Source organism: Syngnathoides biaculeatus, chromosome 22 (assembly GCF_019802595.1).
Source record: "Syngnathoides biaculeatus isolate LvHL_M chromosome 22, ASM1980259v1, whole genome shotgun sequence".
NCBI lineage: Eukaryota > Metazoa > Chordata > Actinopteri > Syngnathiformes > Syngnathidae > Syngnathoides > Syngnathoides biaculeatus.
Window position 1 is genome coordinate 7,559,211 of NC_084661.1, and position 12,474 is coordinate 7,571,684.

The window sequence follows — 12,474 nt, forward strand, 5'->3', positions numbered from 1 at the left end:
AAAATGTGCAAAACTCTTCATATGACCAAACATTGATGGAATTGGAATGTGTTGGGAGCTTGAGTATGCACAGAAAACAGAACTGTGAGGCAAAGGTCCTAACCACTCGGTAATCAGTGGGGGTAGTTGTTGATGAATTGCCAACATGCTTTAAAGGCCTGTTTCAACCCAGCATTAAGGTGTACCTTGTCATGTGTGATCTGACCAACGAGAAGCAGACCATCTGTGTAATTACAACAAATATTGGAAACTCTCCATACTTATGGCTCAAGTGACCACTAGAAATTGAATCTCATGTCTGTGCTCCATGTACAAATATGAAGAGATTAGTCCGCAACAAGTATGTACATCTGCTAACGTAGATTATGTTGTGGTTCTATTTACAGAAAATTCTGAATCAGTGTTAATGACAGCCCTGAAAAGAGCCAAAGCGCAGAATGTAGGCAATTCGCAGTGAAACTAAAAAATTGAGCACTAGAGGATTTTCAGTTGAAGAGCTACAATTGAGCTTTTTGCAGATGATGGGGTTTGTTTGTTTCATTCCACTGTGACTTATAATGATCGCCCGTGACCTATAATGATCGCCGGGCCAGATGGCAGATGGAGGGTAAGGAAGGAAGTCAATATCTTCAAGCTGGTTGGATGTACATACATAACCAGGTACTTAACATTTAAGTATACCAGTGTACTTGGCTCATTTTGAGGAGTTGATTTACAATGTTCACTTTTCCACATTGAACACATCATCAAATTCTAATAAACAACAAATAAATGTAAACAGTTTCCTCTTTACTTCTAAGTATGTGGCAAAATTTCATTTGACAGCAGAGTGTGCAAGAAACAGAACCAATGAGGGGACTGTGGAATTTACTGAAGCATCATTCCTTATTATTAACTTTTAAAAGTTGTGTCTGTAACAAATTTGGAGGACGAATTACAATTACAATCAGTTGCGGTTTACCATCCATATGGAATCAGTTTGACAGGTTGGCAGTCCAAATGGTACTCAACTGTACTTGCTTTTGCAAGTGGAATGGCGTCATTAGCCAGACAATTCATTCCAAGCCGACTGGGTATCATTCAGTGAAAAAGGAACCTTGAAACTGTTTCCATGAATACAGTGTAAACTCTGTTAACATTTAATTTATTCTGGGACTCAATTCACAACTGAGCTAATGTTTGTCATTTAAATTAATCTGAAATTGATTGGTTCTAATCCCAGAAGAAAGTTATACTTACCTTGTTTTTAGTCGATGTGTAGCTAAAAATAAGATGACAATATAGAAATAACACTGCATGTGCTTGAACATCACTGTGTATAATCTTGGACTTTTGACGTTTGATGTGATGGGCATTTTTAAAAGCAGTATCCATACTGAATGTAAACAAGAATTTGTAAGGCAAGTTAAGACCACCAACCCAACCACCAATCACCAGTGAGTTCAAGCCTGTTTGTGAACCAAATAAAGTGTTTGAACCAAGAAACCAATGTTTTGTCAAAATGGTCTTTGTAAACCTAATTGTTTGTCACCCAGGTCATTCCTAAACAAAGTTAACTGACATATTAGTTGAACATACTGTACTTACAATGACCCTTTGTCTTAAATGTTAATGTTTCCATCACAATAAGCAAATGTGGAATCATGGCATGATTTCTGGTCCAAATGATAAGGTTTGGAGTTTCTAACAGAGAAACAATCCTCTGGGGTTTATTCGGTTGAGGTGGTAAGTTGAATAGAATGCCAACGAGAAGCCTCCAAAAGTACCACATCCTCTTGGCTTGTCTTGATTTGTTTTAAATAGCTGACAGTCTGACTACAGTCTTAACTGTGTGGCTTTATCATTCCACCATCACACAATCTGCCCACTGTATAATGCCAGGCACAGAGCAGAGGCTGTCACACTAATGAAGCTGGAATGGAAGATCGGAGAGAGCACACACAGGTTGTCACTCGAAATGCTGATGCAAGTGTTGCACCTGCTAGCTCTATAATAACCCATATTTTACACACATTTGGATTTTAAATGAAGCAGTTCAGCATATTCACATTGAGTCAGCATAGAATGCTGACGTATTGACTCCACAGGAGAAAAATATTTTTTCTATGCCCCCTGTAATTATTGAAAAGCATCCACCTCACACCTCACTGTCCCTTCTTTGTGCTTACCTTTAAAAGGTGAATTATTTCTTGAGCTATTGCTCCGTGTTCCTTTTACAAACAGTATCTAGTAGAAGATATGAAAGGTAATAATAAAAAAAAAAAAAAAAAAAAATCACCAATTCAATTATTGTGATTGGTTTACTGATTGTCTGCTACCATAGGTCACTTTCTTAAAAAGAGCAGTTTAGTAGTGAAGCAGGTTCGACAGTGATATCATGCCATGCTCAAGGTTCTTTGGAAGAGTGAATGTGACTAAACCTCAGTGAAAGCCATACACCAGATGGGGGGGTTTAGGAAGCTGCGGTGCCTTCTGTTTCCTCACACCTCCAGCTGTCTCCATCAACTACAGCCATGAACTAACATGTCTATATATGAGTCACCCTCATTCAGGGCTCCATTAATCTACATTCGAGACACCTTGATGCACCTGGCAATAAGGACGGGTGATGCGAACAAGAGGTACTCCGGGGATAATTGACCAGGTCAACTGGAGCAATGATATATATATATATATATATATATATTTTTTTTTTTTTTTAATTCAGGAGTTCCCAAGATAGTTTGGGTTACAGTGAACCGCCATTTATCATGGTAGATACATCCTGGACCCAACCAATCCAACAGGTGAAAATATATGGCACAGACCATTTTTAAATTGTTTCAACCCTCCCATATGCGCACATTTAAACAAATTCTAATGTTTTTTTTTTTTTTTTTTTAACAGCAGCGGCTGCTACTATTTACTTTTTTTTTTTTTTTAACGCAGTTACACAAAAATTTGTTGGAAATTCTAAACATGCTCCAACCTTCTAACCCGTTCAGGTGATGTCTTAAGCAATATTTTAACATTCTTAAGCGTAAATATAAATTAACTACTGGTACAGGAAATTGCAAATACAATGAACAAACTTTCAGTAATTTATCACAATATGGAGACACTGTTTGTCTGCTTTGTATGAATCCCTTAAATTCACATGACATCAGGTGTATATTTTGTCCTACTTCTCTCTTATCAGTACCAGTTTCGCTCGATATGCTGTCTTGCATGACATCATGAATGACAGCCATTTGACAGCTGAAATTTTGAGAGATTCCAGAACACATTGGTGGAATACAAATGGATCAGTTGCATTTTAATTTAGAGGCTCCGCTGACATTGGGTCTAACTGTGTATACCAGCAGTCTGATTTGAAAAGTCATGATGAATATTTATTCAAATGAGTAAAACCAATATCAAAAGCTTATAGCTGCTGTTATAAATTATTTTTATCAATAGTATATGTCATGAAAGCAAAGATGCTTTTTCCATGTGTGAGTTTTGGCAGGTGGTGTCAAAGTGACGTGAGAACTGGGGGTGAGTGGGATCAAACTTGTGTGATATCAGCAGTTAATGCAAAGGCTTCACTGTACTGTAAGGATGAAGCGAGATCTAAGCTTGTAGGTGAAGCTTTTGATCTACTCGTCGATCAACATTCACATCTACACCCATAGTGCTTTGAAGACTGCAAAAATCCAATACGCAAATACATGCAAGCGGTCAGAATGAGTTCCTTTCACAGTTCGGAAGACGAAAGTTGAGTTGAGATGTCTCTAGAAGCTTACAAACCTTGCTATTCTTGCAGAGAAGAGGAAGTGCAATGGAAGGAACAACCTGGGTGTGAGGAAAGCCGGATGATTTTGGAATGATAAAATTATTTTATGAATCATTTACCACTGTTTCCTTACAGGCTCTCTAAAAAAAACCCTGAGCTTTTAAATCCCTACAATGATTCTGTTAATCAATTTAAAAGTATTAGTCGAGGCTCATCTTGCCTGTAAACCATTGGATGATCCAATTAGATAACATGTACACACACCTTCCTAAAACCAAATCAAAGTCTCGAAGCCTTTAATGATTTACTATTTGAACAAAGGTAAGAAATTGTGGCGTTTCCCCGTGTCATAAAAGGCTTTGCTTCTCTGGGAATAGCATGACACAGGTGGGTGTCCATGGGAATGTGTGAACCTTCATTTAGAAGAGCAGCTGGGATTAGAACGGGAAACCTATTCAGATTCATAAGGCGGTACCGTGTTATAGCTCTACACTCAATTGATGATTGATTACAACTATGCAAACATATTAGTAATCTGTGATCATCAATCCGGGCCAGCGAAAGATAGTAAAAAGGCAGAACAATCAAAATGTTGTTCCATTAAGTAGCAGAAGGTGCAACAAACCTATGCTTCAGATGTTGTTAGTCATACAAAAGAATGTCATATCAGCTTTGTATTCAATTAAAGAGTCCAAGATTTCACACTGAGTCAGGCAAAAATTGTAAGTAAATTGAGACCAGCTGTATCCCACAAGTAAATCGCTAAAATTAAAAAAAAAAAAAAAAAAAAAAAAAAAAATCATATTCTGATTTCCGGATTTTTTTTTTTTTTTAGATTATCTCTCTCTAAGTCGACATGCACTTATGAAAATTTCAGACCCCTCCATGATTTCTAAGTGTGAGAACTTGCAATATATATATACTCATTTTCTTCACTGTATTAATCTACAGTTTACCATTTGCATCTGCATATCCGCTGTTTATTATTCATTATTCTTGCACAGTTGTAAAATTGTTGTTCTCAATTTGCTCAGTCTCGTCGCCTCATGTATGCAGAGATATTTTGGGACTTTTGATTCTTTGATACGAAAGAATCAAAATAGCCGTTTCCCCATTGAGGGACTAATAAAGACTTGATTCTGTGTGTTACATCTCAGTACGTTTGCATCATGTATTCATCTGACTTCAGCCGTAGTTTACTCCATAAAATTTTAATTTTAGTGAGGGTACTACTGTCCCAAGGTAATCTGTACTTCACATTCATGAGCTTTACACACATGCCTGCAACAACGGACATTTCTTCCACTGAACCATGAAGAAAACGCCTTACACTTCCCCAGAGACACCGCTTGAATCCTTTGTAGTTCTCATTAGGAGGCTGTTAAGTCCAGCATGTTTCTCTAATTTAATCAGCTCACCATCTCTAACCTCCCCACCACAACACCCTCCCCATACTCTACGCTATATCTTCTTCATATGTCCTCTTTGATAAGTGAAAAAAGACTCCAGAGGGTGAAAATAGCATACAGGTAGATGTTATTACTCTTTTACATTCAAGGCTGTCTACATTATTCACAAGTACTGTAGTACAGAGCTGCTCTGAGTATATCTCTTTGAGATGAATAATATTGGCCAGCTATGTTGCAAACACATCAATATGGGACAGCCATAACAAGATCTCATTTAAAGGATGATGCTGTTGATTTACCTTCGTCAGTAATTTGAAATTCAGACATACATAATTTTTTTTTTGCCAAATTGATGAGCGCTATGTAATCAAACCCACGTACTGCATATTATCATAGTGCAGCCTCTTGGAGGTTAATCTATGGTCACTTTACATGGGACTGTAAAAACAAGTTATGCGATTCTGGTCTTGTTCCAACACTAAGTGTTTTACACAAGAACACAAGTGTCCAACTATCATCCATGAAGTGTAGACTACAGGGACGTTACTGCATGTTTGCTGATCAAGATAAGGAACTTTATTACATTTACATAAGCCACATTTATTCTCCTTTCTCTTTCAGACAGAATTTGCCATTCCTATGTCCAAAGTGAGCACTCGTACAGCTGTTGCTTCTCACCAATATTAGAAAATTAGATGTGCATGAAAATCATCACGACAACAACTATTTTCAAAAGGGTGGGCAGTGAGTGAGAGTAAACTTCACATTCTGCTCTGTTTCACATCAGTTACACGTCTGATAGTCAATAGTGGAATCCCAGTAAATTTCTCTGTCAACGCCAACCCTCCCTACCCTGCATCATTAACTTAGAGGATTGCAAGTCAGTGAGTTTGTAAAAAGGCTGATAAAAGTGGCCACTCCATAGTGGCTAATGTCAAGGGAATTTCACGCAGAAGTTGCTTCCACACTGGGTTCCCATGAAATATCCCCATCTGCGGTGTAAAAATAGAACTGGGATTTACTCACCAGTCACTTTCAGATGGAAAAGTTTGTTGAGTTCTTTGTGATTTTGGCGAACAAACTATATCCAACCAATTTTCATTTTGGTTTGTGGAGGAGAGGCAGATGAGACTCATCTTGTAAAATATTTTAGATTCCATCCTTTGCCTACAGATGACAAATGAAATTATAATAATGATAAAAATGATCACACTCACATGGTGATGCGAAAACACTGAGTAACAAATGCATTTGCACCAACCTGTTGATGTAAAAGTATATTTTCGATAATTTGAGATATAAAGGTATTCCCAAAAAGAGTCCTTCTCTTTTGTGTACATGAACAAACTCATTCATCAGTCTCCTGCCTTGTTTTTTTTATAACACGCAAACTGCTGATTTGAGAAACTATGGTCAATGTTGAACACAATCCTCCAATTTCTTTCATTTCTGTTAACAGTTCAGTTATATGAGTGACATTCTAGTTTCAATTGAGTCTTTGACACTGTAGCTTGTGAGCAAAGGTCATGAGTCTGCCTTCCATTTCATTTCAAGAGAATGCAGTCATTGTTTTGCCTCAATTCATTCCTTCTGCTGCTTTAAAAAAAAAAAAAAAGATAGAGGGACGCAGATATGTTTGTGTCATCAAATGACAGATGTCAAAATAAGGTATGAGATAGCAAACAGCAGCTGTTTACTCAAGATTGAGGAAAGAAGTAAAGACAAAATGCCAGAGTGAGGCAGACGACCTATACAGAGGGAAATATGCAAGAATTGAAATAAAGTTGACAATTTCCTGTCACCGACAGGCAAGCAGCATTGACAATGGTGGTTGACAGGTCCCTTGGCATGGCCATCACCCATTCAATTTGCAATGGAAATAGTTTTGAGAGGAAATCAGGCAGAGTCAGACAGACGTTAGTAGGGATGAGCTGTTGTTCTGATACTGGATGTAAATGCTAATGCTAAGTGATGTACAGTAGTTCTCTTTGGGACCCTACCTCTCCACTCCCCACGTCTGCTGTGTCCACTACTTAAGGCCAAATAGGCACCTTGTTATCTTGAAAAGGTAGCAGTGGCAGAAAGCTTGCAGATTTTGTTGTTGTTGCTGAACACACACTTCATTAATGATTTTAACTATGCATGACTATTTTAATACCATATTTTTCAGACTATAACTTGAAGTTTTTTTTCCATAGTTTGCCCTTAGGATGTGACCTATACTCCAGAGCGAGTTACATGTGAAATTATTAACACATTATTATATCCATCCATCCATCCATCCATCTTCTGAGCCGCTTATCCGATATTTTCACACTTATAGCCGCAAGAGGGTGGTCTAGGCCTGTGTATCTGTACCTGCAACTTCTGTACCTCTGAAAATTCATAATTTCAACATTAGCGATAACTTGTATAAACAACTGAGAAGAACTGAACAAAAATGTCATCGAAGAGAAAATCATATTCTGCAGATTACTACTGCAAGTAGTGAAATATGCAGCTAGAATAAGCGTCCGGATGGCTTCTTTAGAGCATGAAAAGCTCTTCTCATTATGTATCGATAGCATGTCAGCGTACATAACGCCACAGTTCACAAATAAATAAATGTTTTCAACTCTAAACCTGCCATCATCCTTGGAGACTTAACCAAAATACTCAAGCCATTTGAGATCTTCGTGAATCTGTGCTTTAAGGCAGTCTTGATGTCTGATGACGGATGAAGAGGACAGTTTCCGGATCCACCATACAAGTTTCCGGGAAGGTACTGGATCGCTCGACAAAGTATTGGCTTCAGTGAAAACCAAAACCATCGTGTCTGGATTCAGAAAGGCTGGAATAAGCTAGTTGTAACAGCAACTGACGAGTCTGACGAAAGTGACGTAGAAGAGGGGGCAGCGCGTCGCCTACCTCTGAATATGGCGCAGTTCTTTAGAAGTGACACCGAGGATGAAGATTTTATTGGATTTATGGATTTGGAGAGACACTGATGGTTTGGTAAACTTGTTAGCATGTTCTTTATGCTATAGTTATCTGAATAACTGATGTTACATTAACATAATAATATAATAATAACATAACATAATAAATAATCATGCGTAAGGCACCGTTGTACCAATCCCGTACACCTATTCAGCCTGTTCTCTATTTGTATTCTAAATTGCGTTTCAAGATTAAATATCCGTTTTAAGTGTTGGGTTTTATCCAAAAAAATTTCCCCTTAAAGATGCGACTTACACTCCAGTGTGACTAATATATGTTTTTTCCTTCTTTATTATCCATTTTTTGGCTGGTGCGACTTAAAATGTGGACTGACAAGGTGTGCCTCAAACTAGATGGTCACAATCTATGAAATCAGAAACACGTTACATTTAATTTGGTCATGCATCATCATTGGAAAATTTATTGTACTGACACATAGACTGGGAGAAAAGTATGTGAAGTTTGTTTGGTATTAGTTTAAGCAGACTGTTATTCAGACGAAGATCAGACTAAATAATTGTCACGAACCTCCGGTACTTGAGCGGACCCAAATGTAGGACTTCGAGGCAAAGGCATAATGTTCTGTGTGGTTTATTCCGGAAACTGGGTCATACACAGTGTAGCAGTCCGACAAGGCAGAGGTACCGACACGCTAGGCTAGGCGGGATCCAAAAGACATACAGCAAGGGTTCGAAGACTATGAGGCAAACTAACTCCACAGGACAGGATCAAACAAAAGGGCACAGAATCACTGTGACTAGGGTTACTCTAACTTACGTGTAAAAGCGCAAAGTCTCACAGGCAGGGAATGCAACTCACTAACAGAAAGCAACAAACTGGCAAAAAACTCCACCTTAAATGCCTGTCTAATTACAGACCGAATGTGAAACAGCTGTGACCGGTGCCCAGAGCAACGGCCCGGCCATGCCCCTCCTGGTAGTGGCCAAGCCTTTCTCATGAGAATAATCAATTAACACTTAAGTGGTTAAGAAACTCCAAATGGTGCACAAACTTTTTTCCACCCAATTCGTACAGCAATATGAAAAATGGGATGTTCAGTGGGATACTCAGTGGTTTTCCCAACTAATGCATGTCCACTTTGTCCTTGAACAAGAGTGGGAAACATGAGTTGATGACTAATGTGTTGAGCGCACAATAATATTCACTGTTAAAAGGTAAAAAGAAAGCACACTACTGTTGTCTAAGAATATGATATTAAAAGACAGGACAGGGGACTAACTTTTATATTTATTTTAACTTCCCAATGGTAACCAAACCAAAAACCACAGCTAAGCTGGTCTGATCAAAAGCTGAAATCTTCTTCAGAATAGAAACTAAAGCTTGCAGAGAATAGCCATGAGGGCTGCGCTTTTTCATAGATAAATATCAGCCGCTGTCATGAGGGACGATGTTGTTTACAGAGCAGTCTCAGGCTCAAACCTTCCTTGGCATGGAAAATCTTACATCGCTGAACCATCCCATTGCTTTAAGACAAATCAGTTAATTTGATCAGAACAATACAAGCGAAGGAACCTTGTAATAACAAGAACCCATGTTGAAATACAGTCCATACAGCGTATATATGAACAGTGTATCTTTTAATCAGCCCCGGGAGCATTCACACTCTATGGAAATCAAGCAAAACCATCTCTGCAAGTTATATGCTTGATATCATCACTGGAATGGAAAAACAGATTACGTGTGCATCTAGTATTTCAAATTAACAGGATAAACTTTCTCCTTTTTGGGGATAGGAAGACGAGGGGATCGTTTATCATTTTTCTGAAAACTCCCTGGACATGACCTATGTGGAAAATACAGTGAATGTATTAGCATGCGGACTACACAAAAAACAAAGTTAATTACAGAAATGGCGTTTCAAGATGGTTTACCACCATCAGGAATTTGGGAAATCATTTTAAGCGATATGAAAAAGGTGCTGAATTGATTTTTAAGCTGGGAGAGGTGCTGTATGATGCTCTTGGGGCCATTTTTGTATGATTTGTTCAGACCAAAGGACTCCACTGAGTTTAAAATTATGCAGCTGACATCTGTGAGTTGACTTGAAGACTTTTACAAATAATTGCCAACTACTCTGGTAATACTGCTATTTTATTTATCCTGTCCAATGCCTAACATGCCACATAATAGCGTCAAGGCTTGGCTATCTGTAATGGATAGTAGTATAGTGATTGATGTTGAGGAAATATGTCAACGTGACTGCTCTGGACTAAGTCATGCTTTGTATGTTTGGGAGGAGCTCCCTTTAGCTTGGATTATTAGTGGACGTTTTGGAGTGTTTGCATGCACATGCACATTTTCGGTGCATTTTTTTATCCACAGTCAAATTCTCCCCAGGTCATTTTTAAAGGGTAGCTGAAATAATCTTAAACAGTTTTGGGATACTGGTTTGTGGTGGATTTATGGTCTAGACTATTAATTGGATCGGTCCCTGTTTCCCAATTCGGTTTTTCACAGATTCTGGCCCTTCAGAGATGTATGAAATTTCTGAGAGCATAGGTTTAACAGAGATGATTTGTGGTTTGTTCTGAAGTAAAGGAGGAATAGACCATACTAGAGTTAAACCACATTATGAAAGCAATTTGAACATGAAAATAAATTAACCAGTTAATATCAACTCAGGCGGCATGGTGGAACAGCTGGTAAAGCATTGGCCTCACAGTTCTGAGGATCTGGGTTCAATTCTGGCCCCGCGTGTGTGGAGTTTGCATGTTCTCCCTGTGCCTGCGTGGGTTTTCTCCGGGCACTCCGGTTTCCTCCCATATCCCAAAAAGATGCAACATTAATTGGACACTCTATATTGCCTGTACATCTGATTGTGAGTGCAACTGCTGTCTGTCTCTATGTGGCATGTGATTGCCTGGCAACCAGTTCAGGGTGAAACCCGCCTTCTGCCCGTTGAGCGCAGAAATAGGCTCCAGCACTTGCCGTGAACCTCATGAGCATAAGCAGCGAAGAAAACGGATGAATGGAATATCAACTCATACAACAATAAAAGTGTGTCAACTTCAATAAAGTCAGAACGTGCTACTCTCTCCTTTTAAAATGATCACTTATAACTCAAGTGTAAAAAGAAATTAATCAGTTTACAACTGTAAAAACTAAATGGAAAAAAAATAATGCTTGTGTTGATGGTGAAGTTGTACAGTGAATATTTTCAGCTGATTTCACAAAACATCTATTGTAGAATCTTTTTGGATTTGTTTGGAGTCTTAGTAGTTTAAAATAGTGTATGCATCTTGAATTGTTTACAAAACGTCTAAATCTTTTCATTTGATATTCACAGTACTGAGCTCTTGTCACGCAATTTTTTATTTCACAAAGCAGGTTTAAATGTCTATGTGAACTTTAAAGGCAAAAAACTTACAACATATTGTGTACTATTGTACAACCTTAAGGGTTTTGTTTTCATTTCATAATGCATACATGCCTCTTTTTTATGTATTTTTCTGTATTAATTCTTACCAACAATGCACATCAAGATCCACACAGGCAAACTGATCAATGACATAACATTCTCATCAAAGAAAAACCGTCATATCATAAAGCATTAAATGGAATAGCACAAGGGCTCTTTTTACCTGGCATTGCATGGACCAGGTCACCACACAACACCATAAACCTCGGGAGAGGATGCAACTGGTTCATGGCTTCCACCGCTTGTTTGGTAAGCTCAACTTCCTCTTCCCATTCGTCTCCACCACTGTCACAGTCACCCTCTCGCCATGCCTTCATCAGGCCCAGCTGGGGATCAGCAGCCTGGATGAAGTAGAATGGTCCCGTCCACTCATGCTCGATATCTGGAAAGGAAAACATTTGTCAATAATTAAGACACACCCTTATGTGCATAATCCATATATTACATAACAGGAGGCTTCAAAAATGTAATCACTCTTTGATTAATTAAAAAATATCTAATTATGACCATATTTCCAAAGAAAAAGAAGCACACAATAACTGTGCAAGTACATTTTCCATAATACTTCCCTTTTAATGTTGTTTCGTGAAGAATAACAATTAGTCATATAACTGTGGTTACAGCCTGCTGCCACTGTTGAGCATCTGCATGCTATCCAAATCCCCACACTCAGCAGGGGTCCCAGACTGCTTAGCATCCTCAGTATTTAGCATGCTCTCAATGCACCTTGCTTCCAACAGAGACTGCGATATTTCGGTCTTCAAGAGGAACTTTAGAGGGAATGACAGTCACAAAAGCCTGTTTGGCTTCCAGGAAATTGACAGGAACAAGCTTAACAATGACCTCCCTCAGTGCAATTGACATTCAAGAAACTTCGAAGTGAAGACACATTC

General features: G+C 38.5%; 1 protein-coding gene across 2 annotated transcripts in view; it reads right to left on the reverse strand.

The window, feature by feature from the left end:
* cpped1 (calcineurin-like phosphoesterase domain containing 1) overlaps window positions 1-12,474 on the reverse strand; it is a 31,340-nt gene that overhangs the window by 16,683 nt on the left and 2,183 nt on the right. For both annotated transcript variants that reach the window (XM_061810623.1, XM_061810622.1), the window contains exon 2: window positions 11,745-11,963. In XM_061810623.1, coding sequence (XP_061666607.1) covers window positions 11,745-11,963 — 219 coding nt within the window. The remainder of the gene's footprint in view (window positions 1-11,744; window positions 11,964-12,474) is intronic.